The sequence below is a fragment of the Neolamprologus multifasciatus genome, chromosome 13, assembly GCF_963576455.1.
Source record: "Neolamprologus multifasciatus chromosome 13, fNeoMul1.2, whole genome shotgun sequence".
NCBI classification, from domain to species: Eukaryota; Metazoa; Chordata; class Actinopteri; order Cichliformes; family Cichlidae; genus Neolamprologus; species Neolamprologus multifasciatus.
Window position 1 is genome coordinate 25,415,310 of NC_140451.1, and position 20,292 is coordinate 25,435,601.

A 20,292-nucleotide genomic window follows, 5' to 3' on the forward strand; every position below is an offset into this window, starting at 1 on the left:
TTCCAAATAACATGTCAGCAGCTTTTATTTGTGATGTTGTAATTTTGACTTGTCAGCTGTTTGTTTTGTTATGTCGATTTCTTTTTAATCTGCTTTGGCCTCCATCATGAATGATGCTAATTCTTGCATCCAAGGAACAGGGTGGGATGAGATGGGAGTTGCTGCCACTCTGTGTCCTCGCTGACGCAGATAGTTGCTTCATGCTTTCCTGGCAGTATAATCAAACACATAATTAATTTGATTTATACTACCTCTTCCGATGATAAACAGTGTAATCTACAACTGCACTGAAGCTTGAAGCCTCTTAGGTATACAACAATGTGCACGTGTGTTGTTGGAACAAAGTGGGAGCATTAAGTTTCCTCTCATCTCATCGCATCCAAATGCGGGTCTGATCCATCCCTGGTGTACATCTATAATTGCTTCATGTAAGACAGCTAATAACGAGGTTAGTATCGATCCATCAGCTACTGTGGAAATGCAGAAAGTACGCTTGGAGAACCACGCTTGCCTCATCCCTAAAATCGACGCGTTTCAGATATCATTTACAGATAATCTGAATATGGATCTAATATATGGATCTAACAACATGGCATCGCCCATTGGTTTGAGGAGAGGACTAACACTTTTTTTTAGCTAAGGCTCGCAGGCTCGGTTAGCCATAAACTGTACTATAAATGCAATGCACAAAATCAAAATCATCTGTACTAAAGTTGTTATGAAGATAGAAACTACCCATAGAGGCCAAAAACATTTTGTACCTTACTAAAAGCACAGTTTTCAAAACGTGCCATTTTAACATCAGAGTCTGTGGGGACTGACTCACTTTGAGACTGGCTGCCTCAAGCAGCCATGAGAATAAGTGTAACTTTCGGCATTTCCACACTGGCTTCATATTTCAAACCTCTCTGAAATATGAAGCCTTGAACAGACAAAGATTAAAAAGGTCACCATGAAGACAGATTAAATGGTGCATCATGGTGTGTAAAGGAGTACATCATATAGCCCTCGTTTAAAGTTCATATATTGCAAACTGCTTAAAAGTTAACTAATTAAAAGTTTATTAATATAAATAAAAAATACATTTAAAATTCATTACTAAATGGAGTCAGCTCAGTTTTAATTTCTTTTTAAAGTCCATGTCAAAGTTCTTAAATAAGCTGATTTAATGAATTTGAGAATTGGCATGCTCCCTTAAAATTTAAGAATAGAGCTCAAGCAACATCAAGTCCACAAAGTCTTGGTTTTAGCATGAAGTCTTTCAAGTCTGCTAGTTTCTATATCTCAATGCAACTGCCTCTAAAGTAGCTGCTGTCCAAACAACTAATTATTTGGGACTTTGGGAAAGTTAAATAGCGTGTACTTTCTGTGCACAGGAAAACTGTGAGTAACCATTTGAAACAATGGCAGGTATTCTGCCATTACATATGCATATATATATCCATTTTCGATTGGATCAGATTGGCTACTGTGATTGTTAATGTTAAGAAAACAGAGGAAAGCTCAATGGAAGCATCTTGGCAGCTGGGTCTCAGGCAGTAGGTTGAGTTGTCTACAAATCAAAGATTTGACTTGTCATAAAGTGCAGTTTTCAGATGTACATACAGACTTCTTAGACCAAGACAACAGGGACACAGGAAGTAAAATGAGGCTCTAAATAGACATGGGAGGTAATCGGGGGGAGCGGAAACAACCTGTTAACAGAGCACAGAAGAAACTAATTAAGATAATAACTGAAAACTACTGACAAGGCACCAGAAATAGAAGACTAACAAAATAAAACAGGAAGACACCCTAACAATATGCTAGAGAGAATAAAACTCCCCAAAATAACATTAAAACCGACAGATTGTGACATGATGGTAAACGTAGCTATCAAGTCAGCACAGAAAGGAACACTCAAGGTTTGTTGGTCACTGATTTACTAGTTTGAGGTAAAAATAAGGGGGGAGCGATTTATTGTTACCTGCTGACAATTCCTGACATGACCCAAACCACTAAAACACTTGAGATTTCCCTCTGGGCAAAGCTGGAAGAGGATGCAGTGAACCACGCAAAAGAGACGTAGAGCAGCAAGATAGAAAACTGATAGAAATATAAGCTAGTTTGTTTTCATTACTTGTGCCACACATACTATACTATTTACCAAAGACATTAGCATCCCTATAAATACCATTTTAATTCAAATGTACACCAGAATAAAGAGCTTCAAGTATTAGAAAAACATTAACATGTAAACTTGGTAGTGTGACAAAAAAAAACTAAGAAATCAGGAAGGGAGCACTGTAAATTTAACTAAACATCCTAGCTGTGTTTACTGTGACAGGAGCGCTCTGGTTGTACCTGGTGAAAATAAAATGAACATCATGCAGGGAGCAGAGCAGCAGCAGCAGCTTCTGTGATACCCATATTAATGTCCTCGCTGCTGTGCACCCACTGCTCAGGGCAGCTCGTGAGAGGGTGGATAATTTATATCAGATGTCAGGAATGACTCGGGCACACTGAGGTATATCAACATGCTCTTACTATAGGTGTGGATCAGCGGGCACCTGCTGATAAAAGCATTTGCATGTAACAGATTTTATTACATACATTATGCCGACGTACGATGTATCCACTTTTTTACTGTGCTGTATCTTTAACATGTAAAGATGCCAGTCTCAGCTCTGGCAGCCCTGTAACGGTGTGAAATGTATTCTTATGTTCAGCCCTTGTGGAGCAAAACATCGGGAAGGAGAGCATAATTTTAAGAGAATACATTTTAGTGATCTAACTGCTCTCGCTTACAGCACTGAAACTGGAAATCCATTATCATTCAGAGTGTGAGATTTTACATTCAGACACCCTCGTTCTTCTTTCTGTGTCACTGCCTCGTGTATGCACACACACACTGTGAAGTTTACACCACTTAGGTATTGGCTGCTTGAGCTGAATCACACTCACGATTGCACAGATGGGTAACAAAGGAGGGAACCAGCCGTGGACAACACAGACTGCATAAATCAATGAATCCTCTGCCGGAAGACACAACCGCTGCCTCTCTGCTTCCCTCGCTCTTAATACCAAATCCTGTCTCGTTGTTTAAACTGGTCACAGTCATTATTCATCGTATCTCACAGCCACTAAAGTGGACTGAGAGGATTCCTTTCAGAATGAGATTAGCCCTGTTCTTCCTCAATCTGTTTTCCTATCCATCTTTGTTTTCCTCATTGTGAGGTGTTTACTGCAGCTGTCCTAGTTTTCGCTGTCAATTTAGGACAAAGAGGGATACTCTACGTACACTGCGAGGTGCAACGCTGTATAATTTAATCACAGTTCCCTATATTCCTTTTCCAGTTCGCTCACTCTCAGTGTCGAGTCCTCGAGCTCCGTGCATGGCAGAGCACAGAATACACATCGAATTAAATCCCTCAAAAGAAACTCAGCAGGCGCCACTGGTATTGCTCTGCTTTATTAAACATTAACAATTTTTCTCCATGTGGTGATATCAGCATGTCGAGGGAACAAATCCTACTGTTTGACCACTGTCAACTTTCCAAAACCCTGACTTTGTTTTATTTTAGCCAGGAATACATTTTCAAGCTGTGAACTGCAAACTGGCCTCTCGGTGTGATGCCATTATCACCTGAAGCTCATACTCCCACCAGCATGCCCTTGAGTCCAGCTCCCGAGCTGTCACTTTTTTGCTGACCCTGTGTTCTGACTACTCTAGATGCAGGCAGACATTTGAAAAACAAAAAGGTTAAATTAGGCTTTAACAGAACAAATGATCACAAATGGACAGGAAAACAATAATTAACTTTATCTGCTACAGTCCAAAATGAAACCAGATGAATATAAATATGGAAAAGAGCAATAGCTATCTTTTATTTAATATTGCTGTTAGTGATTCTTTACATTCTACAGTTTTAAAAATATGTAGCCTATAAACTAACTCATTTTGAAATATATATATATTTCCACAGTTAAAATGTATCCATTTGGCATGAATTAGATTCATTTACACAAATACAGGTAAGAGTGAAAGTGGCGACTTAGCTTCAGGTACTCAAAGTAGGTCTATGTATACTAATCAGTTTGTTTTTCTGCACTTTGCATTGTTGGTTAGTAGAAATAATTTGAAAAGGTGAATAGCTTTTCGTTTTGTAATTCTGTAATAATAAATGCAATACAAACAATGCTACAAAAACTTTGCATGTCAATAATAAAGTGTTACTCTAATGAAATGCAAAGTATTAGATTCTCAGAAATTGCTGGAGAGTCGTGTATTATATTACAGCATTACATCATTATAGTAATGCTTAGTAATATTGATAAGCTGATTTATACTTAATATTCGGCTTCACCTTTATTATAAAGCTTATACAGATGTTTTTTGTGTAATAATCACTCAAAAACAGCAACCTTTATTATCACACATTCTTTTTGAGTCACAAGTCACTGTATTCTATTTTAAACCATTCTGCTCCGCTCTAATAACCTTGTTCCACCAGTGCCAGCACTCAATCTACAGCCGATTTCATGCATTTCCACTCAAAAAAGACTGGTAGCTGTGATAAAAAAGCTTGTAACATCAAGGCGACACCAAACTGCCAGACCCAACCGCTCACAGTTGCTCTGGGAAAGACTGCTATAAGACATTTACCAATGATTGGCACATGCACCACATAGTAACACTACATAACAACTAGTATTAAAAACTAGCAAAAATGTGGGTTGTTTGTGAAAAGGCAGCAAAGCAAAACTGGCTTTGCAGCATTAGTGGATAGAAGGTGCAACAATTAGCCTAAAATAAAACAGTCAAACAAAAAAAGAAATTTCTTATCTTGCCCAAAATAAAAAAGAATCAATAAATGTGTCATTAATGTTAATCTTTTCCTTTCATCAAACTTTTCATGAGAGAATAGAGATAAAGCTCTGCACTCGTTTTAAATGTTTACAGGTTTTTTTTGTTTTGTTTTGTTTTTACCAGCAAATGTGCTACTTTTAAATTCCACTACACCACTTTTCAGGATACACTGTATGTCATATGAGCTTTTATCGTGTTATTTTACACTTTTCTGTTTCCATTGTGAATGGAGACACTCATAAAAATAACATTATCGGCATTGGTGCCTTAGAGAGTAGAGGACTTGTTTCTCAGCTGCAGTGTCAGCAGTTTGAGCCCTGGTCCTGGCCTCTGTGGTTATTGACTTCCTGTAATTTCCGGCATTTAATCACCCCCCCCGGATAAACCACCAAAGTAATCAACAGTATATTTACCTTACAAATTCTTACTTTAATCCATTTTCTCACATAAGTGCATAAAGGTCGTGTGCAGAAGTGGTTCTGCTAGCTTCCTGGACAACATTTATTTCATAGACTTAATCAACCTAGGTGCAGCCGAATTGATAGCTAAGCTGTTTACCCTCGAGGACAATAGCCGCGCCCCCTCTTTGTATTTCCCTCTTTTGAAATCCAATTGTCATAAATCGATGTCTGCCTTTAAAGAAACACAGAGAGAAAGTAGTGGAGCTTGGTAATGGCTTGGTTCTGAGTGGCTGCAGATCTAGGCCTGGCTGCCACAGCTAATTCAGTCTGTTTACTCCAGTGCTAATGCCTTTATTATTTTTGTCAGGATATCTAAAAAAATGACAACTGCTGAGTTACTGGATGATATATACAAAAGAAAAACACAATCACAGAGAACATTTTCCCCATCATTCAACTTTGTGCTAAGGGTTTACAAGAAAAGGAAATAACCTGGTGCCACTCAATCAGATCATTTAAAGGATGAATTGCCTCTGAACGTTACATCATTATATTCTGTTTGCTGTAGCTATAGTATGCAGTCTAGCCCCAGACTGCTGATCTTTACATTAAATGCACCATGTGACCACAGAGGGAGTAACCACTGACAATACAGCAAAAAATGTCATTTTTCCCTGACTAGCTGTAATTGAATCTACATATCTGACAACTCTGCATATCAGCCTTCAATTATTCTCAACCCCTGCCAGAGGCAACCTGTACACAATTTAATGAAGCTTAATAGAATCTAAGGGGCCTGTGTAGTCTCAAAATCTTTCTCTCATTAAGCTAACGATCCAGAGAGAGGAAGAAGGCTGAAGTAAGCTAATTTGTCACAGAGAAGGAGTATAACCTTATTTCACTACCACAAGATCTCCCATTGATGTGCACCCATAATTGCTTTGTGAAAGAGCATAATCCCCACATTAATTTCACCTCCATTTTCCCATTAACAGGGTTCTGTGACCATCCAAATGATGCTTTTGTGACTTTGTGCGTCTGTTATCAAGCATTTCCTACATAAATATGTATGTTTTTCTTTCCATTTCACAGAGTCGTGCTCGTGGAGAACATCCCAGAAGACATTTCCTTCTTAAACAACAGCACATCACACCTCCCCCTCTCCATAGGGCTGTACAACCTACTGAATCAAGCTATCCGGGTCGTAGAGATAGTTTCCCCGCAGTGGCTACTTAACTCCTCTGATAATGAATCCAGTTTCCAGCCTGCTGCCCGACAGGTAAAAATAGAGCAAATCAACAGGGACTTAATTCTGCAAGAGTAGTATTTACATTTTATGCCTGTGACGTTTTCTCTCTCTCTCTTTTTCTCTGTATTAGTCTGTATAAACTGACTGTGTTTATAATCTTGTGGGTTATTGAATAATTTGACTGTTCGGCCTTTTAAACACCTGCATTGCTAAATACATTTACTGGATACATTTTCTTTAAAAAGAAAAATTCTTTCAGAAAACAAGATGATTACAAAGAAATGTTTTTTAATATTTTTCTGTGCTTTTTGTAAAACAGAATTTGATATTCAAGTATAACAACAATAATTATATTTTAGCATTAAAAATATCATTTTGATTAAAGAGATTGTGATTACTGATAGATTAACAAAATGTCCTAAACATAACATGTAAAGGGTGTCAACCAAAAAACCTTTTGTAGGGGTGATGACAGAATATATCTTTATTATTAAACATTGTATTTGTTCTCTGTGCAACATTTATTTAAATTTATGGGCTTTAATCTATGTTTGTGCATCTTTCAGAAATGTTACTGATGTTATTTTGCTTTTTATCCAACTCCCATTACTCCTAGTGTCACTCTGTGTTTAATGCCGTTGGTGCTAATCAGCTGCTCTGATGCTCTGTTCTGTGAATCATCCTGTTGAACTGGAAGTGTAGCTTTATGCAATATCCATCCATCCATGTTCCTAACCACTTTTCCAGTTCAGGTTATAAGGCTACAACGTATCCCCACTGGCACTGGGTGCGAGGTGGGAGTACCAGTCCATCACGGGGCTGACACACACAGGCAAACACATCTTATTTAGAATCACTACTTAACCTAGCATCAGCCATGTGTTTGGACTGTTACAGGAAGTATGTCTGATAAACATTTACAAGTAAAACAGTAAATTAAATTGTGAAAAAGTACAATATTTCCTGCTGATAATTACACATTCATATTGGACTGGATGAATGTTATTGACCATCGTGTGTGTGTGTGTGTGTGTGTGTGTGTGTGTGTGTGTGTGTGTGTGTGTGTGTGTGTGTGTGTGTGTGTGCAGCCTGGCAAAACACACGGTTCATGGTTCACACGGTTTATAAAAAAATGAATATGTCAGAATTAATGAAACCCTGAGGCTGATGGTCAGAAACTAATTGCACCTTTCATTCCCCTCAGGCCAGAGAGGAGCTAATGCTCTTTCAGTCTGCACCAACCTAAAAATTTTACAACATGTTAAATTAAAAATTTAAGATGCTGTATATGAAATTTAAAATGTAATGTTCTGTAAAAGGGAAAGCTTCACTGCATGCAGGTGGAAGTGCTCTGCTTTCTTCTTCAAATTGTGAACATCTGTGTGGCTACAACAGACATAAAGCTAATAATCCTGGAGACACAGTGTGGGTATTTACAAACCACTGAAAAGAATATCTGTCAGTCCTGCAAACAGGGTGGGAACCAATAGCTTATAGATTTTGAGCTAGAAAGCATTCTGTACCTGGATCCTTGGTTTGTCTCCCATCTGTCTGGTCCGTTTGATTATATTAGTACATATTTCCTGTCTATCTACAATGCACTAAATCCCAGAAATAAAGTTAAGTCAAAAGAAATAGATTTTTAAGAGCCATCCATTAATTTTCTTCCCCTTATCCAATTCAAGGTTGCGGTTGGGGGGTTGCATTTGGACCAGTCTGTTGCAGGGGTGACATAGATAACCATAGAATCACTTATCTGTCTGACCCTGTGGGGTGGTGGTTAGCAGTGTTGCTAACAACAGCAAAAAGGTCCTAGTTTCCACCAGCCAGCAGAGGCCTTTCTGTGTGGAGTTCGAATATCCTCTCCAGGTTTACTCCCACAGTCCAAAAATATGCATGGGGTTAGGTTACTTTTTAAAAACAATCCTGAAAATTGGAAAATATTGCATTTATCTACCTTTTTCCACTACACTCTTGGCATACATCTTTAAATCTCTGTGTCAGTATAGTGGTACGAGGTCACTTACACATTACAAGAGCTACTCGGCAAACAGAGCCCATGTGCACAATTTTTGTGCTGATGTTAATGCCAAAGTAGGTTAGGAACTCTGCAGTTATTGAGTCAGCAGAGCACTGGTGACTTTTAAACCCTACACACCATCGATTTAACTTTACTTAGTGCCCCATTTTATCGCTCTGCTGTGTTGTTCCTAAATACTTCCACTTTGCAATAATATCACTTATAGTTGATTGCAAATTATATGGCAGAGAAGAAATTTCACAGACTGATTTGCTGCAATTGTAGCACCCTATTATCAGTATCATACTTAAATTCAGTGAGCTCTTTAGGATAAACCCATTTTTAAGAATGTTTCTAAGGAACACTGTGTTTCTGAGAAGACCTGAATTTAAAGATTGAGAGGTGTGGCCCAATAATTTTGTCCATATAGTGTGATATGGAACATACATTTTCTAGTAAAAATGTGAACTTCCCAAACTCAAACTGATAAAGACACATTTGAAAAGACTGAAAATAATCCTCTGGAGCCATGGAAGGTGTTATAATGTTGTTTTTAAAGCCTGAGCAGTACTCGATGTAATGCATTAACAGGGCTTGAAGTGTAAAATCAAATATGTCTCATTTAAATTGTAAAACACAGTTTCAGTACATCGTGAAATAACAACGTCCCTAGTGTACATCAGGATGTGGGTGTTGAAATGGAGCCAAATTGACCAAATTTGCATCTCAACTGTAGCTTTTAGCTCTTATTTAAAATGCTCCTGTCTTCATTTGTGTCCTGTAATGTGTGTTCAGTGATCACTAAAGAGAAACTAATGAAGGATGAGTAATTTTCCTTGTATCACTAAAGGTACTTAATGAAAGGAGTCACTCACAGTATCTTGTACTCTGGGTGGATTTCAGGTCGGTTTTATGAAGGAAAACTTAATGAAACTGGAAATGAATCTTCATATCAAGTGAAAGATATTGTTAGTTTGCTTGTTTCTAAATGACATGAGATGAATGCATGTAAAGTATGTCAAACAGGTTGCTTTTTATTTTGTGTTACAGCAGTAACATGCATCGTTTGTGGGTTTGTAAAATTTGTGCTTCTAAATATGCCCAGAAGGTTACATGTTTTTGGATAGTTACAGTGATCAGAGGTAGTCATCACTGGAAAAACATAAGAGGCATATAAATAAGACTCCAACAGAAAAATAGAGATTACAGTAGCTGCCTGCAGACGAGTGCTTTGAAAAAAATGAATGGGACAAAAATAGCACATTTATCACTTATGATAGTACTTGGATGTAAAAAATGTAAGCACTTAGTCTGAACTCTGTGTATCTGATTATACTGCATGGATTTCATGTAACAGTCTTGCTTTGCTGGTTTGTTTCCTCTAGGGCAGGGCTCTGCTGTCCAGCCTGCAGGGACTGAAAGCAAGAGGAATTCAGCTGAAGATCTCATCTGGAATAGCTAACTCAGCTGAGCTCACTAAACTCAGTAATCACACCTAGCTCTTACTTTCATTGCTTTATATGTTATGACATAACACATAAGATGTTATGTTGTGTTTAGATCTGGCTGTTCAGCCCTTTGCTCCCCCTGGTCACGTTTTCAGTCTTTCAGTCGCTCACCATCTTTCCTATCCCCTGTCTTTATTGGTATGGCTTTTGGCAGATCTGTCTTTATCCTCCTCCATGTCTCACATGTAACTCCCTTTTCTCTCCATTTCTAGATGCTGAGGTTCACTATATTAACATGACAGCTCTGACCAAAGGCAACCTTCACTCCTCCTTCTGGGTGGTCGACAGGAAACATTTCTACATCGGCAGTGCCAGCATGGACTGGAGATCTCTGGCCACCGTACTGCCACCATACTTTACATTACCCACAGAAATACTTACAGAGACTTTGGAGAAAAATCAACCAAATTTTACTTCTGTGATTTCTGTGGCAGGATAGTAACACAAATTATCGAAATTTGGTATCGTTAATGTAAAGTTCTCGTAATGATCTACTGGATCAAACTTTACATTTCGCAACGTATGAGCCAGTATAGCTTAAAAACAGCATTATTGATGAAACAAGAATATTCAGATTTAATGTATTTGTAGAGTGCTGTGCAAATATTATAGGCACCAAGAGGGAAGCTGGAATGTTTTTTAATGAATACACAAATAGTTTTATTCGTGTAACTTTACACAAATTCATTCTGTTCAATTTTATTTATATTGCATCGACTCACGCCACCAGTTGCCTCAATGCAGGAATTAGAAAGAAATACTGAATCATACCAACATTTAGTGTGAAAACTCTTAAGTTCTTTTAGAACGAAAACATTTTGAAAGTGCTGTATATACACTCACCAAGAACTTCATTATGTACACTTTCTTAACTGTTTGTTACTGCAAATATCTAATCAGCCAATCACATGGCAGCTACCCAGTGCATTTAGGCATGTAGACAAGAGCAAGACAACCTGCTGAAGTTCGAGGCGCTCTGTGATGTCGATATAGAATAAGAGGAATGAAGAATCCTTCCACAGTCTTGCTGAATCTGTGCCACAAAGAACTAAAGCAACTGTTGAAGGCAAAAGGGGGTTCAACTATATCTGTGTAGATGTTTCTGTAGGTCCAAGTGTTACTAGCAAAGTTTACCTAACAGAGAACAATGGTTAGCACACAGTCAGTTTATATGTGTGTATGTTTTTGTGAGCGCAGGAGGTGGCGTCCAAAAATAGAGAATCCAAAATCTCTTTTTCAAAGGTAGACAGCTCATTAAAGTGTGAGACCGTTTGTTAGTGAGGGCCTTAATTTAGGAAGATGAACTGCAAGGAGCACAAGGTAACTATTCAAAAGTATTTGTCAGTTCAGCATGTTTTATGCTCTCTCAGCCAGGCTTATATTGATGCTACATTGTATTTAAATTAGACCACAAAACAAACAGACTGACATCGTTCTTTTCCTTTCTTATTTCTGTAGATATCTATGAAAATAGGTTATGGACTAGATTTTTAGTCTATTCGCGTTTTTTAAAAAGAGAATGGCAAGAGTTTAGTAACACATGAGCTGCAAGAGAAGAATTTATTAGAAATGCTTTACTCATGTGAACACTGCTGGGTTGTGTAGAATGACAGAAAGAAAAGGTGATTCCAAGAAATGCACGGTGAGAATCAAAAAAGTGACAAGTGCCACTTTGAAATGGTACTGAGAGCAAACAGGAACAGAAAGGCTCACTGCAGCATATTTACATTCCCTGCTGTTTTTGTCAGGATAGACTAAGGCTTGGAATTGAATTAGGGATGCGGACAATATGGCCTGACGTGGAAATATCAGAGAAATGTGTGTGTGTATGTAGATGAATGCATAAAAGTGTTAAAACAGTAAAAACAGGTTAATATTAGTTGGAAGGTAAATGTTGATGGAGATGATAGGCAAAGGCTGATTCAAATAACTAAAGGCAAAAATGAAGATATACATCTTTAATTACGTAAATGCTGCCGGTTTCAATTGTTGTTTTGCTCTACAAAATGTGTTTGTTTAATTTTTTGTTTGTTTTTTAGAGGAAGGAGCTGGGTGTGTTGGTGTACAACTGCAGCTGTCTGGCTCTGGACCTCCACAAAGTGTTCAGTCTCTACTGGGGTCTCCAGTATAAAGACTTTATTCCCTCCTTCTGGTCCAAGCGCCTATTTGCTGTATCCAACAGAGACACGCCACTGAATCTCAGAATCAATGGCACAAAAGCCTTGGCCTATGTTTCTGTAAGTAACATTTAAAGTATTAGTTTGCATTATAATGAAATTAATTCATTGGTTAATGTAGCAAACACACACTTTTTGGAGTCCAAAACCCCAATTTTTTGGTAAATTACAATACATATTTGCTAAAATTAGACATAAATATAAGTGCGTGCAGTACACATTAGTGTAAAAGCTGCCTGCAGTGGTGGCGACAGCTTAGGAGAGGGAACGTTAATTTTTCATAGAGTCCTCTGCAGGATGCTGTGTCTTTCAGTGTCCTTATCTTCTTGGACAAGAGTGATGGTGATCCAGCAGAAAAAAAAATGTTGATTCGGCTAAGCTGTCCATTTCAGTAATATTAAAATAAACACAAAAAGCACACTCAAGCACACACTCTGAGTTAATCATTCATAGGGTACAGTGCCTGTCAGCAAGAAGTTAAAACTGAAACTTTAATCCTCACTTATTCACACAACGAGAAACCCTGATGCTCATTTACAATGATAATAACGAGGAAAGCTCAGTCAGTTATTATGATTATAACAGCTTTAATGATCACAGTGGCAACTCTGTAGTTTACTAAGATTCCTGTGGTAATAATTATCTGTTTACACAATGCTCTTGTGATCACTGTTGTGTGTATCTTTAAAGAGGAGTATGCAACACCAACATTCCCTAATTCTCTGTTGACAGAGCTCACCGGATGTTTTCATTCCCAAACATCGCAGCAGTGATCTGGAAGCTATTGCCAGGGTCATCCAAGAAGCCAACCATTTCATATATATCTCCATCACTGATTACCTGCCCCTCATCGGCAGAAACACCAGCAGGTTAGAGCAAATATGCTGCCGCACAGTGACTTGGCAGGCATTTATCACCAGAGGCTTGAGTGCAGTGTTTAAACTGCGTATGTGCCGGACCAGCTGCATGCCTAATTCTGCGTGTATTTGTATCTGTGCCAAGGTACTGGTCGCGTATCGACAGCCTTATAAGAGAGGCTCTGATCCTGAGGAATGTACGAGTCCGTCTGCTGATAAGTTGCTCGGAAAAGACTCATCCGCTAACTTTCAACTTCATCTGGTCCCTGAGGAGTCTGTGCATGGAGCAGGCCAACTGCTCACTAGAAGCTGTAAGTTCAGGGCCACTATGCACTATTTTCATCTCTACAGATACTCTTTATCAAAGCTCACTGCATAACTGTGCATGTGTGTGTACGTGTGTGCAGAAATTCTTCAACCCCAGGGGCCAGAGGGATGTCAGTCTCGAAGGAATAAACCACAACAGGTTTATGGTTACAGACAGAGCCATTTATTTAGGTGAGCTCATCGACTAGACTTTATGACTGTGGCCTATATGTCTGCTCACTTTATGCAGACCTATTTTTAGTGGACCTAAAGGAATACTTCCTCTTTTGTTTTGTTTTTTCTGACAGTGAGAATAAAGATAAAGATCAATATGATGAGGAAATTTGCCTAACACAGATGAACATAAAATACAAGGGGAAATGACTGTACTGGCACTCTAAGGTCAAAAACACTATAATCAGATGTTCAGAGGTTAATTATATGTGTGCTTCATTTGTTTAAGCTTTATCACTAACAAGGATAACAACCCTAAATACAAATTAAAATAATTTAGTGATAATGAAGCAACAAGCTAGGCCAGACGCTGTGATTTTGGGAAAGCCTCTCTGAGGATCTGCTGCAGCTCCTGGCCCTGGCAAATTCACCTGATACCTTTGCTAGAGGCAGGAGGGAGGGTGTTGCACAAAACTAGAGCAAATGTACGTATGATGCAAGTAGGCTATTATAGATGTATGAACAGTGTTTGAGGCATGTGGTCCAGTCTCTGAAATTCAGCTAAATCATCTCCAAAATCTGGATGTTGATCCATTTTTATGGAAAACAATAACCAGACAGTGAACATCCAAGACAGGAAAGTCCATGGCACCCATCGACTGAATATAAAAACCTAATGTAGCCATTGTATCATCAACAAAATTGATTTGTGTAGTCCTGTTTTGAACTCTCGACTTGAGTATTTTAACCATCACCATACTGGTAACCAAACTTAGCGAAGATTATCCTGCTTTGCTGCCTGTTCTACTTACTACGGGATCACACGTTACAAAATGAACAACCTTTTCTTTGAGCTGCTCCCTTTAGTGGTCACCACTGCCGCCATCTCACCCTATCCCTACCATCCTCTTCTATCGCACCAGCCCTCTGCATGTCCTCCTTCACCACATCCATGAACCTCCTGTGTGGTCTTCCTCTTTTCCTCCTGCCTGGCAGCTCCATCTTCAGCATCCTTTCTCTAGTATATTCACTATCACTCTTCTGCACTATACAAATCATCTCAATCTTGCCTCCCTAACTTCCCTCTGATAAGTATAAAAATAAGAATAACTTTTTTGATCCAAGAGGGAAATTCATGTCTGACATAGCTCATCTGCTATTTGTATAAGAACTGAAAAGCCTGATGGATGTTTTTTTTTTTGTTCCATAAAGATTTTATAATGTAGGTGATCAAAGTTGTTCAGGATGGCTTCTAACATCTTTAGTGTGTATCCTTCCTCCACCTCCTTCAGCATGTCCAGTCTGGCTCCAATAACAGAGCCAGCTTTCCTCTAGCCTTCTTGCCTCCTTGTTCCTGATGCTGCCTCACCAGCAGCACAGAACCTGCCTTGCAGCACAGAACAGCACACTTGCCACCACAGACTAATAGAACATCTGCAGCATTGTACTAAAGATGCAGAGAACAACAAAAAAAGAGGCGACTTTGCCCCTTTTTGTACAGTTCGTCTATATTCAGGGAAGTGTCTAATTTGTTGTCTAGGTGATGTACTCATTTCTAATCTTTTGCCTCCTGCCTTTTTATTTGTGCCACTCTCTTCAAACTATAGCAGTTCTCACTACTGCTATGTAAACCTTCCTTTACCTTACCCTCATGCTGCTCCTGTCACATATCACCCCACTCAAGGAGACTCTCCCTTCTGGAACGTGAAGAGAATGCAGGTTGAATATACAGACCTAAAACCCACAAGTTATATTAATCATCACTGTTTGGTTGCAAATGAGTTCATCGGTACAATTTCCACTTTGATTTACAGTCTATAAACTCAGATATGCTTTTCAGTTCTTCAGTTCCATCTACAAGTTACCCAAAACTGCGATGTCATTTGTGTTTCTTACTGTGTTTTATTTCCTGACAGGTAATCTTGACTGGGAGGGGGATGAGTTTACCTTTAATGCAGGAGCAGGCCTTGTGATCAGTAAGCTAGAAGATATCGACGACAGGAACTTCACCGTCGTGGAGCAGTTACAGGCTGCGTTTGAGCGGGACTGGTTTTCACAGTACACCATCCCCCTGCAAGCTAATAAATTCCTGGTTTGCAACAAGCACCAGATCAAACCAATGGTGTTACTCAAAGCCAGCCAGCTACGCGATGGACCACTGCCTATTCGGAAAGGGCAGCATAATAAAGGATCTATACTACCAAGAAATCATCACAAAGTTGTTGGACAGACACCGGACGAAACAAGGCACCGTAACGACAGACTGAGCAAACTTACTCGACAAGGCACTGCTAGTGGGTTAGTGCCAGTTATGGACAACTACCAAGAGAGGAGTCAAATGAAAATGAGTCGCTTTGACCAAAAACAGGTAGAAATAAAAGGTAACGCCGACAATCCAATGGAACTACCCAGTCAGTCCGCTGAGAGCAGTGGTGGCAGAGAGATCGCCAATGGATTTGTGTGACCACAAAAATCATGTTTGAAGAACTTCTTTCCTCCAGTGGCAATGGACTTCCAACACTGGCTCTTTGTAGCAGTTTATTATTGTGATTTTATAGAAAGAAACTTTTCAAATTTAGGTATCTGGTTTGCAGGACTTGATAAAAGGAAGAACTCAGGAAGGAAAGTAAATGCTCCAAAGCAGGCTGGCACTTTTGATTCTTTACAAATGAAACAAATCATTCTGGTTTAGAATTCTGATTAATAGGCTAATAATATTTTACAACCTTACAACTTATATATTATTTTTTGTCCTTGTTTAGATCTCCCGGGAAAGGAAATAAATTGCACTGATTGCCTAAATATTGTATGTCACTTAAGCTAACATTCATAATTAATCACCCTTTAAAAGGAGGGATAACAGCTGCATGTGAAGAGGCAGGAGGCACGTTAGCATATGTAGCTACAGTCGCTACATCTGGCATTCAGAATTCACCACACACAGGTTACCACACACCTTAAGCTGTTGCAGATCTCTAACTGCCTCTGTGCTCTCAATGGTCTTGAATATGTTAGCCTAAAGTAAACAGGTTTATGCTTCTCCCATAGTATTCACTCACACCAGAACATTATTTAAATTGCAAAATTCTTAAAAACAACAATTAAGCAGAGACTGAAATAAAAGTTTAATCGGCTTCCTGGAAACAAATAGCTTCATGTGGCTGAGCCAAGTAATGTATTGATCTCTAATTGTAAGCATTAGTTGTTTTAGGGGAAAAAGCTGATGAAGTGGGCCTTTTAAGGGATTGCTCAAACCATGTCCACCATGTTTTATTTCCATTTCCAGAAGTATGAACATGGGTGCATTGTTCCACTGCATGACTGAATTAGATGATGCATTTGATGGCTTAGCATCCTCCATCAGCCACTACTTTCAATAAAGCAAGCTGTGGTCTTTTATGGTGGAAGGAGGGGGAGCTAACGATCCAGAAGGGTCTTAAAAGATCATTATCGATAACCATAAACAAATCCTGGGATTAGAGGTGGATTGCATGGATATCTATAGTATCCTTTCAAACCCAGCATAGGGACTTATTGAACAAATACTGAAGTAGCATTAAGACGAAAGGGGCCAGAGGGTCTCTGCTGTCAACCAAATCAATACAATGAATTTTTAACAGAGCTTGACAGAGGCAGTTGCTGTATTTTAACCTCAAGGACATGTTGGCCTGTAATGTCATGCCTGTGACAGAATATATATTCCCTTTATCTTGTGGAGATAGAGCTACAAATCTAGCATCTTTAGTTTATACTTGACTGAAAGCTTGAAGCAACATTTATTTGCATTTCGAATGATTGCATGTTTACACACTCTTTGCTATAAGTGTAACTTTTAGAAATGATTCTTGTGGGATTTATAATAATACAGAAGTTTTTTTTTTTCCAACTTTCAAAGCCATTAACTGAGTAAAGTCAAAAACACCACCAGAGAGAAAATCGTAAGGATGTCTTTGTCTAAAATGTATATATGTGTTGCTATGGAGTGTTTAACATGACACATGCGTCATCAGTGTTGCGTCTGATTTCAGGAGAGAATTGACAAGTATTCTGATAATGTATTAATTACAAAAACAGTCATTTTCTATCATTAATATATGAGGTGACGTTTCTTGACCCAACTAATAAAGATATTATCAATTTAATCAGTAATGAAAACAAAACATTAGTTCCATCCCTAAAACAATATCTGGGGTTTGGTTATTTTTCAGGCTGTGTACCATTTGAAAAACGAATGTCTGTCGAGGTTCTCAGTCATCCACACGGTGGTAGTCCTAAGCATGTTACGTGAAGGCAGCTGGATCTTTTTAAATTGGCACATGGATCAAAAGGAAGTCCAGTTTTCTTCATTTCAGGGGCTTAGGATTTCAAATGTTTGTTGGCCAATATCAAGTCAGTTGAAACTTGGGTAGCTGCTGCCATCTAGTGGATGTCACGAGGCAAATTACTTGCGTTCACTTAAAAGTTGCTATTAAATGTTAAATGAAAAATTCAGCCTTGATCAAGCGACATGTTGGTTCACATCTGCTGATTTTATGCACGTGTAACATGCATAACAGGCAGTTCCATGAGCATGTGTGTGTTTTATCAGATAACACTTAACTGACTCTATCCTGAGAGCGATTCTTTCACACCAGAATGTATAAACTATAAACAAGAATAATACCATTTAAAAAAATATTTCATTCTGAAAAGCAAAAAACTTTTTTTTACTACTTATGTGTACCCTAAGAACCTATACCTTTCTGTGCAAGACACAGCCACGTATCTATCTATAATAATTACTTTATAAAAGTATCCTTAAATGACAAACACAGTTGTTTTTCATTTGTAGCATAACTTCTCCATACCAAGTGAGTAGACTTTGAGAATATGACAATAATAATATCTATGTGTAAAGCACTGTGTCACCACACTGTAATGCTTATCTGCCAGCTGACCTGGAGTCAGATTCACTACTATACGCTGCTATTATCTATGATTGTCATATGGGGAGGGCGGTAACGCTGGTACTGCATTCTGCCCAGGTTTTTTATGGTTTTTGTGTTTTGTAACTATTCTGTTTTGGAAAACAAATCTTTTTCCAGTTACAGTGGGGATTATTTCAGCTCTGTACGCAGTACACAGATGCCAAGATTTAAGTGGTTTAAAATCTGCTACATGCAACTTATAGAGTCAGAGCAAAATAAAAAAACAAAAACAAACTGGAATGTTTCTGAATTGTGTGTTGTCTGCCTGTCCGTTGCTCCAGCGAAATGTTCATTTTTCAGTGAAAACTCTGTAACAGATCATATTTTTCTTGTACACAGAAGGGCAGAACTGCTTATTTTAGCAAAACAAAGGACTATTACCGAGAGATACATTTCAAATACTGCCTGTAAAGCTTTTTAAATGTTGCCTACCTTTAGTATGTTTTTTCGGCATGACTGCTGCTTGCATGCCTTGCCTTTATGAGCTGTGCACAGTAGCTATGAGCCTTTCTTGAGATGATGCTAATAATGAAATCTTGTACCTTTAAAGATACAGAAGGAATGTATATTTATTGAATATCCTTGTTAATGCACACTACTAAATTATGTGATCACTCGATTTTTACTATTAATAAAAAATAAGCATCTTAGCTTATGTTTCTCTGTGCGTTTGTGTGTGTATGTGTGTCTGTTTAGTGATCTGGCTTTCGTTAAGTAAAGTGGCTTACCTCAGAAGTTAATCCTTAGTACATCGCTGCACATTCAGATTACACAGACAAGGCCCTGTGTAACCAGAATGGACAGTCAAAGAAGCCTTACCACAGGATGGCTAATAACAATAATCATCATAATCATATTTAATAATTACAATCATATTTACCATTTACCATAATACCATAATAATTAGATTTGCCACAGGATGAAGCTAATGTGAGATTAAAACTAGTACCACGGCCAATTTAAAACAATCTACGTACAGTAATGTGCAAAAGTCTTGAGTCAACTCTCATTTCTTTATATTTTGCTTCCAAGGAGCCAGACTTTCGTCTATTTTTTAAAGTGGTCTTGAGTAATAGTTCTTCTTTTTACACTGGCTTTTTTTCTCACTCGTTTCAAATCCTTGTACCTGATTATTTTGAAAGGAACATTTTTGTCATTGTTGTTGTTGTTTCTTAAGCCACTTCAACCTCTGTTGTAGACAGACAACATGCAAAGAACCAATTTAAGTTGTTTTGTTACCACTAGCCTGTTGCAAAGGTTCATCATTTGTTCCCATTTCTTTAGTTAAATCTATGAAAATTCCCAAAGATAACATAGTTTGATTAACACAAAAGAGTATTTTTTGCATGATCAATGTATTTCCCAAACTGCTATTGGCTGAAAACATGACATAAGTTGGCAAAATGTGCAAGAGAACAGGAGGACAAATTAATTCTAGCATCACACATTCAAAAAAAAGAGAATAGTAAAGGCTGATTCCCAGCATAATATAAAGAAATGAGGGGTGACTCGAGATTTCTGCATAGTAATATTTTTTAAATATTTAACACTCATACTATTTATTTCATTTTAACTTATATTTCTACTATATGTAATTTTATTTTTATGTGAAGCATAAAAACAACAAATAAAGGGAGCAGAATCTGAAAACGTTTGGCTCACCTTACATTTGCTTTTTCAGATAGCACACGCTAAATGGCAACAAAAATACAAACAAAAGACTCAGTAATCTATATACAATGAGCGAACGCTTCAGCTTCGTCCGGGCGGAGGGAGCAGCTGAC

The 20,292-nt window shown here is 38.2% G+C and overlaps 1 protein-coding gene across 2 annotated transcripts in view; it reads left to right on the forward strand.

The window, feature by feature from the left end:
• The window catches only part of LOC146505645 (inactive phospholipase D5-like), an 86,236-nt gene extending 67,494 nt beyond the window's left edge, over nt 1-18,742 (forward strand). For both annotated transcript variants that reach the window (XM_085182347.1, XM_085182348.1), the window contains 8 exons: nt 6,343-6,529; nt 9,905-10,004; nt 10,240-10,367; nt 12,067-12,264; nt 12,937-13,073; nt 13,207-13,372; nt 13,469-13,559; nt 15,458-18,742. In XM_085182347.1, the coding sequence (XP_085038473.1) occupies nt 6,343-6,529; nt 9,905-10,004; nt 10,240-10,367; nt 12,067-12,264; nt 12,937-13,073; nt 13,207-13,372; nt 13,469-13,559; nt 15,458-16,005 (1,555 nt within the window). In that variant the 3' untranslated portion in view covers nt 16,006-18,742. The remainder of the gene's footprint in view (nt 1-6,342; nt 6,530-9,904; nt 10,005-10,239; nt 10,368-12,066; nt 12,265-12,936; nt 13,074-13,206; nt 13,373-13,468; nt 13,560-15,457) is intronic.
• Nucleotides 18,743-20,292: the final 1,550 nt, after the last annotated feature.